Here is a 24,802-nt window from a genome sequence, read left to right as displayed (position 1 = left end):
ATTTTTAGATTAGAAGAAAGACTAAAAACATCCGTGGACTGCTAAAAATATGGAAGAAGACTTTTCCCTTTTTATTGAAATCCAACAGCTGAATGGGTAATGATCGGTTTTTATCTCCACTTTCAGAGTGAAACTCAGAGTGAGTTTACTCAATCCAGGGAATTCTTAAAAGTTGATATCAGCAAACAGTCAAAGAGAAGCGAGTTCAGATTAATAAGCTTTCAAAAAGATGAGTTAGCCGAGAGGTGATGTGTGTCTGCTTGAGTCATCAAAGTGCAGCCGACAACTCACTCTGGTTCTGTGGGTCACTTGGCTCAGTTCAGCTGCAGTTCACAGAACTTTTTTATGTCACCAAATGAATTTCAGTCACAGATCTTTTGCCTGACTCGCATGCTGGAGTGGGCTGTCCAATCCTGCCACACCTCCACCCCTCCCACTGAGTGACACCCTGGACTTTGCTCATAGCCAAGGGGGTGGGGGTGGTGACAGGGTGGGTCGGGGGTTGTGTGTGTGTGTGTGTGTGTGTGTGTCTGGTTAGCCAGAGGGCCGAGACCAGCCGATTAGATTAGGTTGTACTTACAGGTTTGCAGGAAATCTAAAGGGAGAAGGAGGAAAGGGGAGGAAAGGAAAGGGGGAGGAGGAGGAGGAGGGGGGGGGGGGGGCGAGAGAACGAGAAAGAGAGAGAGAGAGAGAATGTAGAGGGTACCAAGACTGGCCTCTGGGCCCTGATTGGCTCCTGCTCCATCCTTGGGGGGCATACATTTAAAAGCCCAGCCCAGGTGAGAGAAGCCCAGAGTCAGACGGAAAGACGGTGGCTAACAAGACCCTTCCAAGCCATCCAGACACCACAACACAGCCCAGATGCTACGGAACGCCTTTCTTACGGCCCTCTTCATCCACGGTCTGGTGGTGAATGCAGCCTCTTCCTCTTCATCATCGGAGGAAGATGACGGTAGCAGCGAACACGAGAATGAAGAACACAAAAGTAAGTGAAAGTTTTTTTTTAATACTTTTTCTGACTGGCACTTGTTGTTATATTCTAAGAATGGGAAGTCACTCAGCTGGAGTGTTTGTGTGTTTAGCCTGAACTCAGAATCTAGCTTGTGTGCAGATGTAAGTGTCTAGAAGTGTTTTAATTGGGGGATTAAATAGACATTCCCAAGCAGTGCATTCTCGCTTGAACAGGCAGTGCGTTCTCAGGGCACTTTAAATAGCCAGGCAGTGCATTCTCAAGGCTAAGGCATCACTGAACCAGTTCCTCTCTGTACAGAGGACACTTTTCAGCCAAAGTATTCCACAGCCTTTTAAAAAGGAACCCTTGCAAAAACAAAAAAGCTTTGTGAGATTGATGTCTAAGCAGGAAGGCTCTACACAGCCCTGCACAGATCCGCCATAAACATTATAACCTATGGTCCATCACTACTGATAGTGCTGTTAAAGGATAACGCCTTAATGATAATTACAAACTAATTGTTGTGTTGAAATAATTGATAACGTCAGGCTGTGTGATTTATGAATAAAGAGGTCAAATGATGATGTGCGTATGATGAAGCATAGAGAATATTGCCAAGTTAATAGTTTGTGTTGCAAATTTACTGGCAGTATTATACACAGCCAACAGCCAACAAAGAGAAAATAATATCAGAAGAGAGATAAAGACTGGAGATAGCATGTTAGTGTCTCCTAGTTTGTGAAGTCCAAACTTGATAGATTTGACATGACTTTATTAGCTTTTATCAGATTCTTTCCAACCTTTGATACCTGTTCTTGTGGTAATATATTTGATTTGTTTAAAAAATGTGTAATTAATCAAAACAGTGTATTTCACACAGATAGTGTACAACTGAAGGTATTACAGCATACTATAGAGATTTCAGTCAACAATACTCACTTACAGAAATGCTTTCTTAAAGGTGCAGTCATTGATTATAATTGATTCAACTTTCCGTCCAATTCAGTGAACATTCCTCTATACCTGTACATCTAGTAGTGCGTGTGCTAAACTCCTGTGTTTGAGCACAATCCTGGCTTTGTAAATGATACACAAACAATAGCTTGGACCGAACCATACACTATTCCAAGCAATCGACAACTTTGCCTAAAGTGCACTGAAGGAAGGGGTTTATCTGATTGGCTGTTGACCTCAAATATCAACAACCTTTTGCTAGGATCGTTGACTACCCCTTTATTGATGTTGCAAATACGGCAAATACCGTTTCAGAGCTCCAACCTGTTGTGAGAGTGACTCATAGTGTGCTGTCAGAGTGAGAGTTGACATGGCAAATAGCTTATTCCTCAAAAATTCTGTGTCAGTGACTCGCGGTTGCTGTTGGCATCCTGTGGTTTCTGTGGTAGAGGACTCCACGTCTACGTGCCGACTGGGGAGTACTGCCAGTCCGGCCGACTCTGAGTCCCGTCATGGTGTTCCAGTTAGGAGATCACAAGCAGGAGTCATGGACTGATTCCTCAGGTGGATCATCAAAGTCTCACTGTGGGATGAAAGCAGACGCAGACACGCACGCACGCACGCTCGCCTCGCACACACACACACACACACACACGCCCGCTCACACACACACACACACACACACACACACATGCATACACAGACAGACGCACACACACTCTTTCTCTCTCACACACATACACACACGCTCAAGTACATCTTTCTCTCTCTCCCATACACACACATTTTCCACGCTTGGGTGCAAACAAAAGGAACCCCAGGGATGTTCAATGGTGGTTATTCACTCAAAAGATAAATTACCGTCAGGATTGTTCAGAATCAGCAGAGAGCGTATTTACCCAGGGTGGGCAGGGCTTTCCTTTCACCTCTCTCCAATGGGCGCAGACCACAGCTGTCCACACAGTACAGAGTGAATGCATCTGCCAGGAGGAAGTGCCTTCTTATACTGGGTTGACTTAAAACTGTGAAGAAAAAGGGAGAGGTGTGACAATAGTTAACTTAAAAACTACAAACACTCCTTATTAGCACTTCGTTATTGATTAATGTTGATTAACAGGGGCTGCTGTGTGTGGTGTGTGTGTTTGTGTGTGTGTTGTGTCTGTTGTGTGTGCGCTGTGTGTGTTGTGTGTGAGTTTGTGTGTGTGTGTGTGTGTGTGTGTGTGTTGTGTTGACAAACAACTGTTTGGTCATGTGTGTGGAATCACCCCAGCTTTGCTCTGGGTATGACTACTGCGTCATTGCCCTACAGCCTGAGATAAATCAGGAACAAGGAATGCTTTGGGTCACAGATATTCCAGCTTGCAAGATTTAAGCGGCGGAATCTTGGCACCCCTCAAAGTTTCACAACAAACAAGTGTTTACCCAGGCCAACACCTGCTAATGCAAATTAGCAACTTAATTAAGAGATTGTTTTCTGTTGGTTGAGAGAAAATATTTTTTCAGGAGACAGAAAAGTAACAGAACCAAATAATCCTTTATTTGCATGGGGTCGGGGGTGGGGAGTCGTAGCAGGGGGGGGAGGGGGGGGGGGGGGTGTGGGTTGAGGGTGAAGAAACAGAACGAGAACCCTAAACAACAAACTACAGGGCAAATGTTGGATGGCAGTGCTCTTACAGCATAGTAGCCTCTAACCTATTATAGCCTAACCTGTGTTTATAAATAATATGATCAGGGGCCTACAGATTAGCCTATATGTTAGATGGGAAAGCTACCGTAACTATTAATACAACAGACATACACCTAACATGAACGTTGTACGGATTGAAGTTAAAAATGTTTAAATGTTTTAAACAAGAACTCTAGTAACAAAAAAAAAGTATTTAAATGTAACTGATAAACTGAAAAGAAATAGAAACGTCTTTCTCGCCTTCTTCATCGCCTCTGCCATGTTGTCTATACAGATCATACTGCACTAGCTTCCTCTTATAGCTTGTAACATGGGTCTAGTTGGGTATAGTGTGATGTGGTGCCATTAAGCATTACGTAGTTCTCGCAAGAGGTCTCGTGCCCTGTACCCCAAAGTTACATAGTGCCAATACCAGCCGCACCCAGCGTGCTGTGACAGGGGCACAGACACCATTCTCCATATTGGAAGTCAGTGTAAATTGCAGGTAATATTTGAGTCTCAATCTTTGCACTGGGATAGTGTGGAGGGGGCACATTGTTTTCCATTGTCAAAGGGGAGCCTGATGTGAAAGGTTTGCGAACCGATGCATTAGAGTATGTGTAAGCCATGGTCAAGGTTTTGTAACCATACATATGAAAATATGAAACACAATGATTCACACATGTGGAGCATGCTGAAATAGGATTTGAAAAAAAAGATTTATAAACTTCACACACTGGATAATTCGTTCCGGTATGCTGACCTTTCCTCTGTAGTAGGCTATATGTGTTTTATTCTAAGTGCATACTTACTCACTTACACGTCATCTAACCACAAAAACGACATATTGCCCGTTATTTAGAGCTTGATGCCTTCACATGACATAAATTAGCCCGTAACCCTTCCCAACGCATTTGCAATGTGTACAATGTTTACACATACACCAGACAGGTTTAAAACGAAGAACGTGTTTTAGCAGGAAACGCGGGCTAATGAAAGTGAATATGAATTTGAAGATCAGTAACATATTCCACACTTCTCCACATCTTCCTCTACAAGTCAGCTGCTGGAAGGAGAACTGAATTCCATTAACACAGCTGCCAAGGCTATCCCTTTTACAAGTTTCAGTGACTTCAACACTTACCACATCATTTTACTGGAACCAGATTATGCTGTGGTGGAAAGAGTTCTCTAAAATACCGGAATACGTGGCCCTGAATCATAGCCTTCCCTTTCCAAGTCAGTCGTGTCCGTACGTGCGCTCAGAAACGTAGCCTGCTAGTAATTCACGTAGCTTTTCAAATATAGCGCACCCTCTCTAAACACACCCTCGACAGATGGATACAAGGGACCTAATATTTAAGGATGAGTTTGCAGAGGTGAACCCCAGCCAGGTCGGCTAAACACGGGGTTCTGAACGTGGCACACTTCGTGGTGGGTAACAGACCAAGACGCTGGTCATTCCAGTAATGCTGTCCTTTTAGGCTATTTATGAGTCAAATTTGTATGCTTTTTGACTACCTGCTTAATATACAGAAGAACTGCCAAGATGTCGCTGTTTGGTGGCACCTATGGAAGGGAAAGTTTGGTGAAAATGGTGTTCATTCCAGAAAGACAAATGAACTCACTGACCTGTCCACACCCCCCCCCCCCCCCTGAGTGTGCGTCATTACCACCTCTTCTTCGCTTGGGGGCTTGGGAAAGACATTTGCAAAATAATACTCTCAGAAGATCGTATCATATCAAAATATTCTGATGTAAGAATCAGCACTTGCTAGATACAGCTTCCACTGATGCAAATGGTCATACAATCGCCAAACGTCATTAACCACCATCATATCAGATATCATATCTGATATATCATATCATATCATATCAGATATATTTCAATTCCTTAATATTCCTTAAAAGCTCTGAATAATGTATCAATCCACACAGGTGAGGTAAACCCTTGGCTCTGCCTGCAACTGCTTTGTGTGCCTGACTTGTGCTCTGAAATGGCTGCCTGGGCAGTTTTAGCATGAGGTAGCAGGTTACCTGACAGTGGCCCTGGGGTCCACAGACAATGGGCCCAACACTCTCTCAAGGGTTCCGGAATGGTCCTTAGCAGGAGCATAAAGGCAGCATTCAGCTGGCCGCATGAAGGGGTGATTGTGTTTATCTACCAGTGTGAGTCGTATGGTGTAAGTCTCCTGGTGCTCTGAGCCTGCAGGTATAGCATGTCCACTTTTAACTCTTACTCCCCTCACAAGGACTGAGAGTGGGAGTGCTTCTGCTCCTGGAGTGAGTTAGAGGTCTGTGGTGGGTTATTGTACAATCTAGCTTGATCAAAGCTGCAGTCTTATGGGGTATGGAGCTGTAGTTTTGTCCTGTGTAGAGCTGTAGTTGTGTCTCTGTGACACTTGACAAAAACTGACCTAAGGACCTATGTACAAAACAATCAATTTTGGGTTAGAACCAGCAAAAAGTGGTTTAGTCAGGGATGGGATACTTTTTGCAACACAAAGTTTGGCACTCCTTCACTTAAAGAGTGTCTCAATTGTACTGCACATATTTACAGAAATATCTATGGAACTGAATGTACCAAAGGGCAAAGAAGGACTCAGATGTCTGGCTGTGGCTGTTATTGGGCTGTTCAGTATTACAGAGTTTCTCGTTTGAACTACTTTTATTGAAATGCATGTTCGTTTTACAGGCTAATATAACTTCAGTAGAGTATAATAACTTCCACTAAAACTTGCATAATGTGTGAGTGAAAGTGAGGTTGCATAATCTGTAGAGGTACACATGATTAATGTTCCAGTACATTACTCTGTACTACATCCCTGTATTTGCTGAATCAGCAGGCTGAAGGTATACTACATGTACTTGAAGAATAACCTAATTCTACCGTCTCTCTTTTTCCATCTACAGAAGCACACTCACATCACTGGGGTTACACTGGTAAGTCTACTAAACCAATCTGAGTGTGTGGAGTACCATTATGTAATAGTACACTTTAATAACTTGATAGTAAATAGAAAGTAATTATTGATCATTAACATTTCTTTAATATGACAGAAGCTTTTATCCAAAGTGACTCAGCATCAGTTGGTTAATGAGTAGCTTTGGTGTCCAGTTGGTTAATGAGTAGCTTTGGTGTCCAGTTGGGTAATAAGTAGCTGTGGTGTTCAGTTTCCGCTTTGGGAACACCTATGCTCCAGCTGTGGGCCCCGCATCGTTTATTAATTCCCTTCTTCATGCCAGATTCTGATCAGATATGATATTTATGGGGAAGGGCGAGTTGCATCTGTACCACTGCATGTGTTCAGATCAATAGATAACTCGTCAAATGTTCCTGTCGTTCACAGGATTGACCTCGAAATCGACATTCAATCAGTTCTGTGATCTTGATTAAGTGAACACTATCGTCTGGAAAATACTCTCCTTATCAGTCTTCTGATAGACTGAGATCCCACTGTCACTGTCTCTGTATTATTGTTGTCTTTGGATATCACTTGATTACACTGTAGAAGGGTTAAAGGCTAAACTCCAAATGGAACGCTCGGGCACGATCACTCCTTACTTAGGCCTGGAGAAAGGATTGCATAAGATGATTTATGATGAAAAGAAAAACAAAATGTCTTTTTTTCTCACTTTGACTGACATCTTCTCTTCCACTTGATCCTCATTCTGCCTTTCTGTGTCACGATGACATTGTTGATCCTCTCCCTCCGTTCATTTCCAGATCAGCTCTCGTGGGGCTCCGTCTTCAACGACTGCAATGGACAATCCCAGTCTCCCATCGACATCAACACCAACACAGCCATCTATGATGCCCAATTGCCCTCTATTAAACTGGCTGGCTATGACCTGACAGACAACACTGCTCTCACTCTGTTGAACAACGGACACACACGTAAGAAAAAGGCCCAGGATTATGTGACAACTGAACTGGTGCAAATGTAACGACATAATGAAAACCGTGCCCACGCTCTTCTCCTGCGCTTGAACTCACCATCACAGAACTGACATGCTCGCACTCCCAGCATGCACCTGCAGTGAGGGCGTTTGCAAGCAGTGTTTAAGCAGAGTTTTGATGAGCCGTGTGGTCATGTGATCTCCTGTGTTTTGATGAGCCGTGTGGTCATGTGATCTCCTGTGTTTGCCCCCTCTCCAGTTCAGCTGAGTCTCCCCGGCAGCATGCGTGTGGTCAGCGGCTTCGACCGGATCTACCACGCGGCACAGCTCCACTTCCACTGGGGCTCGGTAGAGGAGCCGGGCTCAGAGCACACCATAGACAACGTCCACTTCCCCGCAGAGGTGAGGAGAAAGAGAATGAAAGAGAGAGAGAGAAAGAGAAAGAAAGAGAGAAAGAGAAAGAAAGACAGACAGGAAACTAGAAGGGCCCTCCGAGAGCCATATCTCACAATGATGACGAAAGTGAAACTGATGAAAACTGATGACAGACAGACAGACAGACAGACAGACAGACAGACAGACAGACAGACAGACAGACAGACAAACTGCACTGAAAACATAACCTTCTTGGGCGGAGGTAATTCAAGATTAAAGGAAGTTGGGGGAGCTGTGGCGCAAGCTGCAGCATCCTGACCACGAATGGGTCTGAACGCCCAGGGGGACCCGGGTTCGAATCTGAATCGCTGGTCATTTCCCGATCCCACTCCCAATCTCTCTCCAGCTCAATTACCTGTCTCTCTTCACTGTCCTATCCGATTAAAGGCAAAAAAGCCCCAAAATAAATCTAGAAGATTAAAGGAAGTGACACTCTCCTGGTCTTAATGTTTATCTGAGAAGAACTATGTTTTATGGCATGTTGTAATGTCCAACTGATATATCTCTTGATATGTCTCTCCCTAGATCCATGTGGTCCACTACAACTCTAAGTATGCCAACCTCTCAGAAGCAGCCACTAAGGAAGATGGACTGGCTGTCCTTGGAGCGTTCATCGGAGTAAGTGCTGTCATTCATCAGCAAGATACTCGATCTGTGGCAGAGTTATCTTCTGTCTTGGAAGAGAAAGTAGTTTTTGTATGTGAAGAATGTGCTACACAACTCATGAGAACAAAATGGATAATTGATTTGAACTCATTTTTGAGGTAATAGTGTGTCCTAATTCTTGTGATAAATCTCTTTTCTATTCAGATCGGTCTGCATGAGAATGAGAACTATGAAAAGATCCTGTCGGCCCTCACCGATGTCAGTCTGGAAGGTAGCCTTTCCCTTCTTTCTTGTTTCGCAAACTTCTTTGGAAACGATTGTTACATCACAGCACAGACTCACATCTTTCTTGGAAGTGTGTCATCCCTCTGACAGCAAACACCCACCCCAGGGCCTACACTTATTACCCCAGGGCCTACGCTTATTACCCCAGGGCCTACGCTTATTACCCCAGGGCCTACGCTTATTACCCCAGGGCCTACGCTTATTACCCCAGGGCCTACGCTTATTACCCCAGGGCCTACGCTTATTACCCCAGAGCTGGACCGAACTAATGTTCCACTTTGGAACACGGCTGAATCATGACAGGGTATGGCATGAATCTGTTCAGCAGTCATATCTTATTGATGTCGTTCTTTCTTTTTCTCAGAGACTAAAACAGAAATCCCAGGGTTTAACGTCCGTCATCTGCTGCCAAACAGTCTGGAGCGATTCTACAGATACACGGGATCCCTGACCACTCCTCCCTGTTTCCAGACGGTCAACTGGACCATGTTCAATGATACCATTACAGTGTCCAGGAAACAGGTCAGTTGGCTTCTCACAAAAAGAGCAAACAAAAAAAAAAAACGGTATAAAAATGAATGCTGTGACTTCCTGTTCTCTCTCCTTGACTTCCTGTTCTCGCTCCTTAATCCTCCCCGCTCCCTCCCCCAGCTGGCCGCCTTGGAGGACACCCTGAAGATGGAGCAGAACCAACTCCTGAGCAAGAACTTCCGGGCCCCTCAGCTCCTGCACGGCCGACGGGTGGTCTCGTCGTTCAGCGCCTCGCCCGAACCGCAGGGTGCGTGACCCCTTCCTCCGCCACCCCGTGTCCAACGTATAGCTGTGCTCATTACACATTAACCAAGTGCTCACCCTCTTATAGTGCTGAACTTACAAACCTCTGCTCCAAATCCCCTTTAAGTAAGCCTGAGATTAAGGCACAAGTTTCGTAATTGTTTGAGGTAACAATGTTCAGTGTGTGTGTGTGTGTGTGTGTGTGTGTGTGTTGAGAGGGATTGTTAAAAAAATGCAATACACATCTTAAACTCTAAAGATAAGAGACTTCCTCTGGGGCTCCTTCTAAAAAACAGAAACTCCACGCACACACACACACACTCACACACACACACACACACACACACACACACACACACACACACTCACGCTCACACACACAGCCAGTAGTTCATTCATGACAACATGCAACCTTTGGAGCCTAGTCATCCTAAAGTCACACTCACACACTCATGTGCTTCCAGACTGATAAACAAAGCCCACAGCTACATGTGATGGCTCTTATACGACACACACACACACACACACACACACACACACACACACAAACGAGCCAGGCCTCCTGAGGGGTCAGGGTCTCAGGTCGTCTTTTCTGGACACAGACAGACATCCTGTATTCCGTGTGCTCAGCACTGTTGTGGTTTGAACTTTCTCTGTGGAAAGAAAAGACTTTGTTCACAGAGGGCAGGATGTATTCCATTGTGGACACACACACACACACACACACACAAGTATTAGCTCCTTGAATGAGCAACTCTAATATGTCTTTATTCTGCAGGCCCCAAAATCATTCCCCTGACGGAAGCCGGTCCCGGCACGAGAGTTAGAGCCTCCACTGGAGCAGGCCTCGGTGAGTATCAGGCCCACGTTATTCATGATCGCACAGAGAAACAGGCCCACGATATTCATGATCGCACAGAGAAACAGGCCCACGTTATTCATGATCGCACACAGAGAAACAGGCCCACGTTATTCGTGATCGCACAGAGAAACAGGCCCACGATATTCATGATCGCACAGAGAAACAGGCCCACGATATTCATGATCGCACAGAGAAACAGGCCCACGTTATTCATGATCGCACACAGAGAAACAGGCCCACGTTATTCATGATCGCACAGAGAAACAGGCCCACGTTATTCATGATCGCACAGAGAAACAGGGCCCACGATATTCATGATCGCACAGAGAAACAGGCCCCACGTTATTCATGATCGCACAGAGAAACAGGCCCACGTTATTTATGATCGCACACAGAGAAACAGGCCCACGTTATTTATGATCGCACACAGAGAAACAGGCCCACGTTATTCGTGATCGCACACAGAGAAACAGGCCCACGTTATTCGTGATCGCACAGAGAAACAGGCCCACGTTATTCGTGATCGCACACAGAGAAAACAGGCCCACGTTATTCGTGATCGCACAAAGAGCCACTCTTATCGAAACGTTTCCATTAGCATGTCGTTGCGCGTGGGCATACAGCAAACGTCATATCATGTATACTTTACTATAACCTTTCCATTTTATAAGCAAAGACAAGGTTTGTGCAAATACACTGCCTTTATTTCAGACGGGCAATGTGCCCATTAAATGTCCACCAGTTTTCTCTGATGCACAGAATGTATATGTAGACAGGTGTATCTACACGAGCGAGGACAAAGTGCACCTGACAGGGACTTGGTGCTTTGAGGACAGACATGACATATGTTAATGTATTATCATGTTTTAACCTGTGTCAGCCTGTTAGTTCATGTTTGTACTCTCTCTCTTTCTTTTTTCTTCCTTGACACACAGCTGGACTCTCCAGAGGTATGCATGTAGTTTCACCACATAATACTGAAAATATTCCACTTTAGAGAGCAAACCTGGAGAATATAAATGAACAGGTAATTTCATACACTTTTATGTGCCGCACGCTAAGAACGAATATTTCTCCTTTCAGGTGATATCCTAGCCATAGCGTTTGGAGCGCTCTTTGCCGTCACTCTGCTGGCTTTCTCAACGTATGCCTACCAGCAGCGGAAAAAATACTCGAAGTAAATATATTTAATTTCACCTTCATCTCACTTCATTGTCAGTTCATTTACGTATCTGAATTTATCGCTATTTAATTTGGGTAAGGCAAATACGTGTCCTTCTTATAGCTGATAAACTGTGAAACAAAATGTCCATGTGTGCGGTAACACTGATTACTACTTGGAAAGAACCTTAACTTCAAAGAATGTTTACATAGGAAGGATGACCTTCTGTTCTCTGGCATGAGGTCCAAAAACGATTTATCTTGAATAAAACACAAAGTTGTATGCTATTAAATAAGTCAATATTGACCTGCATTTGTGTATGTGTGTATGCACGTGTGTGTTTGAAAAAAGACAAAAAAAAGAACGATAGGTCAGAGTAAGTAAGGAGAGACTAAACCTGCCTGTGTGTTTTGCCTGTACAGGTTCAAAAAAGATTCCCGTCAGAATGTCATCTACAAGCCAGCAACAAAGGAGGAGGCATAGACACCCAATCACATTTCTTCACCACTCACTTTGCAATATGTATGTTGTTCTTTAAGGATTATTAGAAAGCTTATATACTGTGCACAGGTATTAACCAATACCCTGAACGCTAAACGTGACATATCATATCCCGGTGGAAGTAGTCTGTCATAGTGGAAGTGTCCTTATTGCAGACATCTTGCGTCATAAGTGTTTAGAAGTTAGAAGAAGGCTAAGGTTGCTGTATTTATTTAAAGTTGAAGTTCTTCACTTGGCATTGTTAGACGTCCCACACAGGACTAAATCTAAATTACCTCATAGATAGTTACGTTTGTGATGCAGACAACAAAAAAAACTTGTACCTCTAGAAATCTGTTCTTAGTAAGGAAGAAGTTCCAGGTTTGCGTTTATATTTCAAGAAAGACTGAAAGATTGAATGTATTTACTGTACATATTTTTATGTCTTGCTATGCTATTGTGTGAACCGTTGAAGCCTGTAATATTTCCTTCTCATCACTATGCTGTAAGATGTATGAAAATTGTATGTGTTTTTGATCTGTATATGGAACAATAAACATTCTGTGTTTGTCTTCCCCCTTTTATCTTTAAATGATTATGATCGCCATCAGGGTCAGAAGGTCTCTTTAACCTTGATCCGATCAAAACCACAGAATGCCATGCAAAGTCAGAAGGTCTCTTTGACCTTGATCCAATCAAAACCACAGAATGCGATGCGAAGTATAACATATGCCATCTCCCACTGGAATACATGGCTTTTGAAATTACATAGCATAACCGTAACCATGCATGAAGCCACCTCTCTACAGAAATAAACTTTCATTCAGGGAGCCGTCCGCAATCAAACAACTCAAGGCTAAAAACAGGTGGTTTGAAATGGACCAATGGGCAGCTTCTCCTCCGCTCTATTTATGACAGGAGAACTGCTTTGCAAACATGGTCCTCTGAGACAGGATGGATTTTAAATCAAAGATGTTGGTGCATAAGTACTTTTAGATTGCCCTATGTTTGGAGTGGGCCGGGTTCAAAGGTCAAGTAAAGGTTAAGGGTTCCACAGGTGGGCTGAAAGTGGAGTGGCGATTCCACCTGAAAATGTGAGCAGCACAGATGTGTGGGTCAGTGTTTAATAAAACCTCTTGAACATGTGATCAGCTGCAGCACATGGGAGATATGAAAGAAACAAAACCATGTAAACGGCCCCCGTCCAAAATCAGCACGAATGTGACTTGCTATTGGCTGAGGACACTTCTGAGGCCTGGACCTCCACTATACCAAGCACCCTTCCAGCTTAGTTAACAGCTTTCTTGAGGTCAGCCACAAAATGGCACAAGTGACACAAAAGCGGCCCGTCAGCAAAAACACTACAGCCATCTAATAATGATCTAAAAGCCACGCAGAATTCTAGTGGTGACTAAATTCACCAAATACTTATTTCAGTCAATGTTGTTCGTGAAGAAGCAAATGTTCATTGCCAGTGGTGTTGAACTGTAGAACGTAACAATGCTGTGTAGAACAGTTCTTTTGACATATGCGCTCCTCCATGTGTAAGCCATCACTCTGCTTCCACACAGGGCAGCATAAGACACAGGGCGTCCTCACAGTCTGAGCACAGGGCAGCATAAGACACAGGGCGTCCTCACAGCCTGAGCACAGGGCAGCATAAGACACAGGGCGTCCTCACAGCCTGAGCACAGGGCAGCATAAGACACAGGGCGTCCTCACAGCCTGAGCACAGGGCAGCAGAAGACACAGGGCGTCCTCACAGCCTGAGCACAGGGCGTCCTCACAGCCTGAGCACAGGGCAGCATAAGACACAGGGCGTCCTCATAGCCTGAGCACAGGGCAGAATAAGACACAGGGCGTCCTCACAGCCTGAGCACAGGGCAGCATAAGACACAGGGCGTCCTCACAGCCTGAGCACAGGGCAGCAGAAGACACAGGGCGTCCTCACAGCCTGAGCACAGGGCGTCCTCACAGCCTGAGCACAGGGCAGAATAAGACACAGGGCGTCCTCACAGCCTGAGCACAGGGCAGCATAAGACACAGGGCGTCCTCACAGCCTGAGCACAGGGCGTCCTCAAAGCCTGAGCACAGGGCAGCATAAGACACAGGGCGTCCTCACAGCCTGAGCACAGGGCAGCATAAGACACAGGGCGTCCTCACAGCATAAGACACAGGGCGTCCTCACAGCCTGAGCACAGGGCCAGCTTAAGACACAGGGCGTCCTCAAAGCCTGAGCACAGGGCGTCCTCAAAGCCTGAGCAGAAGAACATCACCGTCAGTCTAGCAAACATTTACAAAGTATGTTATGACATGAACAACATATGTGAAATAGGGTGACATCCTGGCCTCACTTGAAAAAGAAACGTAAATGATCAAGGGGCTGTGTTGCTGAAGTAGAGGTTAAATAAATGAAATACATGTGTATCTTCACATGTTACCAGCTGGGGATGGGTGTGTTACATGCCTGCATTAAAGGTTTTATGTGTGAAATGCAAATGTTTTCACAGATGCTTACATCATTAGTGTATGGAGATGTATTGGGACGATTCCACATGTCAAGGTCCCTCACAGGCCTTCAAAGGATTTCCCAAAAAGACTAAACTTCTTTGGAACAAATCCTTTCATAGAACCATAATTAGCCCAGTGGCGGATTTGAAGATACCTTCCCTGAAACAACTAGCCTTCTGGAAAGACAGTAAGTAATATGGAGGAACAATCAGCACTACTATGGATGATAGCAGTTGAATATGTTTTTAATATCTCATGCGACACATTTTACCTTTAAGTTTTCTGTCGACCTCCTGTTGACTGTGAATCTTCAGGATCCTGAGGATACCCTAACGAGGGAGATGATCTGGTGTGTACATGAGGGGATGAGGGAGATGATCTGGTGTGTACGTGTGAGGGGAGCACGAGACATCTCCGCTGCAGCCTGTGCTCCCACACATTCCTCCAAGCAGATTCATTACACTGAACAGACAGCTCAAGTCAGGCTTACGCCGGCCTCATCTGGACAACATGGTATGGTATGTACAGCACCCACACAGTATATCTTCTGGACACATGGTATGGTATGTATAGAATCCACACAGTATATCTTCTGGATTAGTACATGGGTTTCTGCCATAAATCAGACGCATAGGCTGTACATTCAATTCTGTGATAACACAGAGTAGTCTGCTCACAGCGGACACGGGAAGGGAATGCCTTCGAGTTCCAAACGTTAGTGCAGTTGCGTAAGATTAACATCAGGCTGCACTTCAGCGTTCTGGTCAGTTCTGGTCAGATTAACATCAGGCTGCACTTCAGTATTCTGGTCAGATTAACATCAGGCTGCACTTCAGCGTTCTGGTCAGTTCTGTGGGATTAACATCAGGCTGCTCTTCAGCGTTCTAGTCAGTTCTGTAGGATTAACATCAGGCTGCTCTTCAGCGTTCTGGTCAGTTCTGGTCAGATTAACATCAGGCTGCACTTCAGTATTCTGGTCAGATTAACATCAGGCTGCACTTCAGCGTTCTGGTCAGTTCTGTGGGATTAACATCAGGCTGCACTAAATTTGCCTCGGGATTAATAAAGTATCCATCCATCCATCCATCCATCGATCCATCCATCCACTTCAGCGTTCTGGTCAGTTGTGCGGGATTAACATCAGGCTGCACTTCAGCTGGGCAAAAACCAACTGATGCGATGAGAATATTCAGAAGGGCAGAGTTTTAGACGCGTAACTGGTACGAAAAACCTTGTCGATTTGAACTCAGTAGCTCCTAAATGCTGAACCTCCATTGGTTGTTCTCCATAGCTTGCTTCTAAATGTTCTCAAAGAAACTCATTTTAGATCAGGCTTCATTTTGTATTTTTGATGGTCCTAAAAATAGGACGAAAAACTGGAAGACTATTTAAAATATAGACTTTTGAAATAAATCACTGTTTAATTTTAAGACACACCATCCAAGAAATTACAGAACACATTCACAAGCCATTTTTTATTGATGGGTTAAAGATTTTCTTTTTTTTTTTTTTTTTTGAGAAGGGGAGCCTTTTTGGCACCGGTTACAAATTCTATAAAGCAGCATTTGAACATTACATATCCAATATTGCACCCTTCACTGGAGTAAATAGGAGTTAAACAATAGTCAGCACCAATTCTAATGACTGAAATCAGATTGACAAGTTACAATGAAAACCAAAAGAACAGAAATCATTCCATACAGATTCTCTTTTTTTTTGACTTACTAAACGTGAAAGTTCTACATTTCTACTTTCCAATAAGAAGCTTGCCCATTTCTAAAGATTTCAAATCTGATTTGTAAAAAAAAAAAATCATATACAGGAGAGATGGTGGGGTGTGAGAACGCTGTCGATGACAAGAGTAGCCATCCGAGGGCTAACACACTGGGCAGGCAGGCTAAGGTCTGCAGCTGGTAATGAGTGGAGAAACGTCTGCAGTACTACACACACACACATTCACACACACACGCAGTACTACACACACATTCACATGCAGCACTACACACACACACACACACACACACACACACACACACACACACACACACACACACGCAGTACTACACACACACACATTCACATGCAGTACTACACACACACACACACACACACACACACACACACACACACACACACACACACACACACACACACACACACAGTACTACACACACAGACACATTCACATGTTGGTTGCCAAGTCGACTGGGCACAGAACCTCCTCAAGCACACACTGCCCCAATGAAATGTCTGGAAAAAGGCACCCCCACACTGGGGTGACGTATACACACACACACACACACACACACACACACACACTCTGAGGTGATGTATGCACACACACACACACACTGAGGTGACGTGTGCACACACACACACACACACACTGAGGTGACGTATGCACACACACACACACACACACACACACTGGTGTGACGAGCACAGTTGCACACACACAGGAACACATATTCTGACAGTCATTAAGTAGAATTACTCACTCACACACTCTGAGAGTCATAGAGCAGGAGACCTTACACTCACTCACTCACACACACACACACACACACACACACACACTCTGAGAGTTATAGAGCAGAAGACCTTACACTCACTCACACACACACACACACACACACACACTCTGAGAGTTATAGAGCAGAAGACCTTACACTCACTCACACACACACACACACACACACACACTCTGAGAGTCATAGAGCAGAAGACCTTACACTCTCACACACACACACACACACACACACACAAACACTCACACACACACACACTCTGAGAGTTATAGAGCAGAAGACCTTACACTCACTCACACACACACTCTGAGAGTTATAGAGCAGAAGACCTTACACTCTCACACACACACGAACACACACACACACAAACACTCACACACACACACACTCTGAGAGTTATAGAGCAGAAGACCTTACACTCACTCACACACACACTCTGAGAGTTATAGAGCAGAAGACCTTACACTCACACATGCCCATTCTCTGTGGAATGTCTGCATCAGTCTCTGCCTTTGTAAACTCTGAGATACCTAGAGCTCTGGCCATGCAGGTCTTGTGTCATGACACACAGACACACACACAGGAGCACAGTTCATTTCTCAGGCTGTGGCATGGCCTGGCACAGGTGGCGTGCATGGTTGAGTGGGTTGAACAGGTGCCATAACCCTGGCCTTCACCTGTGCCAACCCACGGGCCTTGGCACACTTCCCAGCTCCTGCGCTTGAATGACGCAGAGGCGACAGGCACTCTCCTCCTGGTTGCATTAACCCAAATGGGCCTCGGTGACGCAGAGGAACCCGTTCCAACCGAGGCGGGTGAAGCCCGCCATGCCAACGCGCTGGTAAAGGAATGCACTACTTGTACCCGAGAGAAGTGGATTGGTGGAAAAAACAAACAAGGGCAAACGTACTAATGACCTCAAATATTTCTGGCCTAACTTGACAGAATCGCTTTAGTTGCGCAGAACAAGATAGTGATAAAAAGCACTGGGTAAAAAGGCCTAGCAACTAAACCTACCGAAGCAAAATCAAAAAAAACATTCTCATGGAGAGCGAGACATGAATTGTTTGTCTATGCACTGAGAAAGCACCAGAACTATACAAGGGAAGGTCCACAGAAAAGAACAGTATTCTGCCAGAGATATTGCTAGTATTTGCTAGAATGGTTTGACATACGTCTCATACTTGGGGTGATATTTTGACAAGAGATGACCTGAAAAACAAAATAGTATGAAATGTCCTTTGATGTTACCTGTATAGGCTGTTCAGTTTGAAAAATAGAGCCATCAGATGTATAATATTTGTATAGCTTGTGGTAAATACCCTACATAGTGCAAAAACTACCAAAGCAATGGATAGCTCAAACCATAACACAAGACCAAGGCATAAAAGTAAAAATGTCATTAGGGGAAGGGATTTTTTTTTTAATATTTTGAATTTCTAAAATTGAAATTACCCGAAACATCCAAAGCTGAGAACATGAAGCAATTTTCTTATACATAACTGAAAGTGTTTTAAATTTTAACAATCTGTGAAGCTTAGATTACAGCTCACACATGTTTAAAAAAAAAAAAAAAAAAAATGAACCCTGGTGCATCTCTTTCTAGGAAATGATTCAGTAAAATACAAGACCCACAACTCAGCTCTGTAGCATTCTTGAAAGAAAGGCAGTTTTAATGGACAAAAGGATGTGCAACAGCAAGGGAACCACTTACAGTGCTTGGCTTTTCTTTTTGGTCAGTTGGATAGATGGACAGAACTCAAAAAAGTCAGTTTACATCCAGTCAGTGTCATCCTCAGACTGAGCTTGTATCTGACGACCCCATGACCTCCACCATCTCCTTCAACATTGCCAGAAACACGGCTCACCATTTTTTTCCCCCCCAAGACAATCAATCAGACACCTCCTGGAGGCGTTGTGTTACAGATGCATAATTAAAAAGGAAAATTTGAATCACAAATGAAAAAGAAAAAAGTCGACAAAGTAGTTGAGTAGTAGAGTCCCACCTAGTCCAGTCCAGTCCAGAAGCCAAAAAGGAGGGGAGTAGGAAAAAAAAGAAAGAAATTGAGGAAAGACAAACCACCTCAGTTTCTGTGAGTCTAGAAAGTTCTTTGAACCACACAGGCCTGTGTGTGACGGAGTGCACGGGTGTGTGTGTGTGTGTGTGTGTCTGTCTGTGTGTGTGTGTTTGTGTGTGTGAAAACCATGTCAAGCTATATACAGTGTGTGCGATTTAAAGAGAGATACTTTCTAAAGTCCCGACTCCCCCAGAGCCCGAGGAAGGCTGTAAAAAATGACGTTTTTTTAAAAAGGTATCCTCCACCGAGAGAGACACACACACACACACACACATACACACGCGTGTTCCGGATGACTGATGCGTGGCTCCTCCGATGGGCGGGTTGTCTGTTCAGCTAACGCATCGAACTCAGCAACACAGTGTCCTGTCCTGCGGCTCCTTGAGTTGCCAAAACAAAAACCAGTTAGGAGGAATTCACATCAGACATCCTACCTGCAAAGAAAAGAAACAAGACACGTCGAGTAAAACTCCCCCAAAAGAAAAGGCATCACACACACACACACACACACACACTCAGCATCATCACAGGGCGACTCAGGATCACCCACAAAGCCTCGGGGCAGCAGAGGCCGGCGGGGGCCCACCTGAAGGACAGCCGCACGACCAAAGTGTGACCGGGAACGGGCCACCTTTTATGGAGGTTCTTATTCCGTTTTGATGGTACGTACTAAAGCCCCTGTAGCTGAACTGCTAGAAGAACAAAACCAAGGTCAGGGGTTTGAACCCCAGGGAGCATCCACACTGATGAAACACTGCACTTAAAGTCGCTTTGAAGAAAAGTGTCTGCAGAATGAGTAGATGTAAATGTAAAGCTTGATCGTTCTGTCCCTTGTACGTCGCTTTGGACAAAAGCGTCTGCTAAATGACTAAATGTAAAGCACAGCTGGTGAGCACTGGGGTGGATTTATGTCGTGACCTTGTGAGTTGGAGTCTCATGATCCTAAATGCTTGACGGACTCTTGGTGAAGGCCCTACGTCAAACATTAAAACGACTGACCAAGGAGAGGCAGCGCTGTGAGGTCATACCAAAGGATACACAAACACAACGCTAATCATTTTCAGACGCCTTTGGTGCGGCCCTGTGGCCTAGCGCAGACTGCTAAACGCATTTTAATAACGACGGGCTGGAGGACGTCAGAGAGAGGGGGCACGGAGTCTGAGCAGTTCTAAGGAGAAATCCATGGAATGAAGACATGAAGACATAACAGACAAGTTGCATAACACATGCTATTATGAATGTGCTGCGTGTGGACGGCAGAAACCAGTCGGAGTTTTCATCAACACCCAAAGGAGATTAAAGGACAACTATAAAAAAAATGTTATGGGAAGTCTGGTGGGTGAGAAAACTGTTACAGTGACCGAGATCTTCAACTGGGCAATATGCTGTCAGTCTGTTTATCATTTTTATTATATGGAATTCGTACAGTGGACTTTGTGTACTGAACTGTAAATACTCTTGACCCCCCCTGATATATTTTTCTCATATCCTCTCAGGAAACCATGTACAGGGGAAAAAAAGTCTTACTGTTCATCCTGCATTAACCTTTATAGTTCTGCGTATGGCCTTACTGACCATATAAAAACGTACTAGGACGTCTGCACCAGACTTCCCACCCCTGGTATAAGCTTTTTTTCATAGCGTTTCATAGCTAAAAAGAGTGTCTATTTCAATTCCACACAGCATAAAAGAAGAGAACAAAAGACTCCTGGTGTCCATACATGAGCATATAAAGAATGACCTCAGACAGAAAGGAAGACAGAAAAAGCTCATCTAAACATCCTGAAGCTCATTTTAAGAGGACAAACTAAAAGCTATTAAACGAGTCTGTTCAGTTACATAAGAGCGTTCACATAAGCATACATGTAAAATGTACTCATTTTAATGGCTAGGTCTGAGGCATTGTCATGTAAAGATTTAACATACAGTACCAGTCAAAGTTTGGACACCCCTTACATTTTTTTGAGAAGTGTTTACTTTACTTTTATTATTTTCTACATTGTAGATTTATACTGAAGACATTTAAACTACGAAAGAACACATATGGAATGATGTACTAAACAAAAAAAGTTGTATCTACCATGTAGAAAATAATAAATTTAAAGAAAAATCTTCTCAAAAAAATGAGAAGGTGTGTCCAAACTTTTGACTGGTACTGTACAACGTAGCTAACTGACTGAAAGCTAGTCTTCTGAAGGCTTGTTCCATTCCAAGACTCTCATTGTGCCTGAGCCTAACACAGGATCACGTTTCTTAAATGTACCCCTGGCTGAGCATGAATGACCTCACCTGAATGACCTTGCCTGGGGCAACCAGACCACTGAGAAAGCCTCTGATGTGCTCATGTGGCCCGCGGGTGACAGCGCCGTATCCCTATCTGCACGGGCTAGCTGTTTTAAGCTAGCCTGAAAAACAAGCGGCTTGAAAACATTCCAATCATTCCCTAAATCAGCTTCGCACGAGGTTAAGCCACTCTTGGAGAGGCTGCCGTGCACGCACCCTGTGATTTTCTTTGTTTCAGATGTTCTGATGTTGGACGTGAGCACCTTCTCGGGTGATTTAGTGTTCCTTGCGGATTCGAAAGGGAGCTAGAGGCACGTTGGCACATCTGTGTTTCAGGTGTGCGCTGAGAGACAGCGCTGCTGCCATGAACAGCGCTCGTGTGAGGAACAGTTTGAGGAACAGTTTGAGGAACAGTGTGACGCGGCAGAGAAAACAGTTGAGTGTTCTTGTAAACAGACCTACTTGACAACATATGCTGACCTAAGCAGTTTTAACTTAAGACATCAGAAAGAGGGAATGAGCATTAGAAAATAAAGCCTTTAAATGGTGCAATCCGTGATTCTGATACAATTTCTGTCCAATTCGGTGAATTGCTCCAGTCCTCTAGCTGTTCACTCTGTGTTTGTACACAGTCATCTAGCTGTTCACTCTGTGTTCGTACACAGTCATCTAGCTGTTCACTCTGTGTTTGTACACAGTCATCTAGCTGTTCACTCTGTGTTTGTACACAGTCATCTAGCTGTTCACTCTGTGTTCGTACACAGTCATCTAGCTGTTCACTCTGTGTTTGTACACAGTCATCTAGCTGTTCACTCTGTGTTCGTACACAGTCATCTAGCTGTTCGCTCTGTGTTCGTACACAGTCCTGGTTCTTCAAATGGGAACCAAAGTGGCTTGGAGTGAGCCATACACAATTCCAGCCAGTCAACACATTGCTTCAAAATCACTGAAAGTGCTTGATTGGCTGATGAACTCAAATATCCACAACCTTTCGCCAGAATCCTGGACTGTACCTTTAATGCTGTTAGTGGTAATGAATAATCCAATAGTTTGTCTGTTGTTGCTGTTGTTGTTGTTGTTTTTATCTAACCTGAGTGTTATGAAAGCGGCAGGATTCTATCATTGTACATTCACCAAATTTCGTGTATCTGCTCCACAACTATGTATACAAACTGATAGAACAAAATGGCAGACAAACTGAGGGAGTGTCTTACGTGAGCAGAGCTGCTTGACGCTTGACAGGGAACCCCCGGCCGAGAAGAACGCCCAGGCGGCCATCAGCACCATGATGGCGTAGACGGGCGGCAGGCTGCCAGAGTAGAGTGGATTCATCAGAGACTGCCAAAGACGAAACAAAAGCCCTCACACATATACTTCACACATATACTATTCATTTAACATTTACAAACAGGTACAGAACTGCATTCTGCAGTATTTAAATAGCAGTTTATGTGTAATAAAATGTATAATAATTGATGTATTATTAAAATAGTCTCCTTAACTACTATAGGGCCCGTCATGCAATCAAGCCCCTGGTCAACTACATTACAAGATGTTCCAGCAGAGGAAGTGATGCGGAGGAAGTGATGCGACTCTGGGAAAACGCTATGGCAGCCCTTTTAAAATGGATTTCTAAACGCTACACGCTTGGCGCTGTACAGAAAGGCATACCTGTTCACACGTTCAAACAAATAGATCCCCTATGTCACCGGGTGTGTTGCCTTTCTTTGTAAATGCAGTGGTCGTGTTAAAATATGACAGGTTTGTCTGAAATTCTGTTTTTTTTTTTTTATAGCTGTTCCAGGCTGTGGCATAACCACAAGCTAAACAGTACCCAAGTCTACCTACACCAACCTTTGACCAGACTATAGGAACACACAGCTAACCTCACCTATAGTCTGACTAACTCTTATGGACGGTTAGTAGACGCTCACACCATCCTTTACATTGAATTTCACTGATTGTAATTAGAAAACCATCACCGGCCCTTACTCAGAAATTGAGTTAATATCTAGTGTGCATCAGTATTGTGGCGCACTGAAGCTGGTCACATCAGATTTGTAGGCATGGCTGCTAACTTGAGCTGCTCCAGAGGAACACGGCCCCAGCACTCCCTCTAGTGGACACAGCCCTCTCCTGCAGTCAGTGCCTCTCAGCTGAGCAGAGGGCAGTGCCACCGCTTCCTTCACTGACCACTGATCCGCCTACATGGGCATAGAACTATTCTGTGCTCTGTGGCAGTAAGATGCACATCTGATCTATATGTTAACAGGATTAGGAAAGCATTGTGCGAGGGTTATAACATTGTTATAAATGTGAATTTCAATACTACTACACACCAACACGGAATGCTTGGGTACTGGGAAGTAGGGCTGAACGATTTGTGAAAATAATCTAATTGTGATTTTTTACCAAAATATTGCGATTGCGATTCGATATGCGATTTTTTTTTTTACAAAACGTAATGAATGTTTTAAATATGACCAACTCAATATTAGATACATTTAGTGTAAAATATTCTTTCCCACATTTTACATTTTTATTTAACTGCTCATTACAGAAACAAGAACAACAAATTGGTTGCTTTGCCACTGTGCATTTAAGTCATTTAAAAAAAGTAATTTTAAGTATAAACACTAGGCATGCACTTTGTAAACACTGTGTGCAAAATGTACCATATTGTGACCACGTTTTTTAATCGCGAACGTTGCAGTTAGAAAATCGCGTTCTATCATATCGCGATTAAATCGCAAATGCAATTAATCGTTCAGCCCTACTGGGAAGCCTGTGTGTATGTGTGTGTGTGTGTGTGTGTGTGTGTGTGTGTGTGTGCGTGCGTGTGCGTGTGTGTGCGTGTGTGTGTACTAACCAGACAGGACACTATTAGGTGTAGCACCACCACAACGCCGATCACCCACCACCGCCTTTTCTCACATCCTTCGAAGAACACCACACCCCAAAACGTGTGGAGAAGGGTTAAGGCCAGGGTCATGAGAGCTGTTAAGGGTTAAAGGTCAACACAACAAAGATCTCAAATCACCATGCCAACGTCACACGATGACAACAGAAAAATAGACTGAATCTTCTCCTCTACACAGCCTTTATCCTGCACCGGTACCTAATGCTGGGTTAGATGGCCAGACGGTTTCTATCCAGTCCACAACTCGTGCACCCACCTGACGTGATGAAGTAGTACTGGGAGTCTCCGAAGATGCCCACGGTGCCGGGCCCCAGGGAGTCCGACAGGATGTTGATCATGGAGAAGGCGCCGCTCATTATGCCAAAGCCCAGGCCGGCCACTGGAGCAACAACAGTTTGTTACCATA

At 44.3% G+C, this 24,802-nt stretch overlaps 2 protein-coding genes across 4 annotated transcripts; one reads left to right on the top strand and one right to left on the bottom strand.

Moving 5' to 3' along the window:
* The first annotated feature begins 659 nt into the window (after positions 1-659).
* On the top strand, positions 660-12,651 carry ca9 (carbonic anhydrase IX). Of its 2 annotated transcripts, XM_012821185.3 has the most exons (12): positions 660-985; positions 6,486-6,515; positions 7,300-7,470; positions 7,732-7,874; positions 8,433-8,525; positions 8,718-8,784; positions 9,163-9,320; positions 9,450-9,576; positions 10,351-10,422; positions 11,370-11,384; positions 11,518-11,611; positions 12,019-12,651. In XM_012821185.3, exons 1-12 carry the CDS (start codon positions 862-864, stop codon positions 12,077-12,079), a joined length of 1,155 nt encoding a protein of 384 aa, XP_012676639.2. In that variant the 5' UTR covers positions 660-861; the 3' UTR covers positions 12,080-12,651. The 2 variants fall into 2 exon arrangements, with proteins under 2 accessions (XP_012676639.2, XP_042565335.1); XM_042709401.1 differs by having other exon boundaries at positions 9,163-9,576.
* A 6,119-nt stretch (positions 12,652-18,770) lies between these two features.
* On the bottom strand, positions 18,771-24,802 carry zgc:114200 (Aph-1 domain-containing protein). Of its 2 annotated transcripts, none has more exons than XM_031578195.2 (4): positions 24,653-24,802; positions 24,346-24,473; positions 22,691-22,814; positions 18,771-19,627 (listed from the first exon to the last, which is right to left on the bottom strand). In XM_031578195.2, the coding sequence occupies exons 1-4, from the start codon at positions 24,750-24,752 to the stop codon at positions 19,599-19,601; spliced, it is 381 nt and encodes a 126-aa protein (XP_031434055.1). In that variant the 5' UTR covers positions 24,753-24,802; the 3' UTR covers positions 18,771-19,598. The 2 variants fall into 2 exon arrangements, with proteins under 2 accessions (XP_031434055.1, XP_031434054.1); XM_031578194.2 differs by having other exon boundaries at positions 18,771-19,573.

Source organism: Clupea harengus, chromosome 12 (assembly GCF_900700415.2).
Source record: "Clupea harengus chromosome 12, Ch_v2.0.2, whole genome shotgun sequence".
Taxonomy (NCBI): Eukaryota; Metazoa; Chordata; class Actinopteri; order Clupeiformes; family Clupeidae; genus Clupea; species Clupea harengus.
The sequence above is the reverse complement of the archived record's forward strand: the minus strand, read 5'-3'. Positions and strand labels throughout refer to the sequence as shown.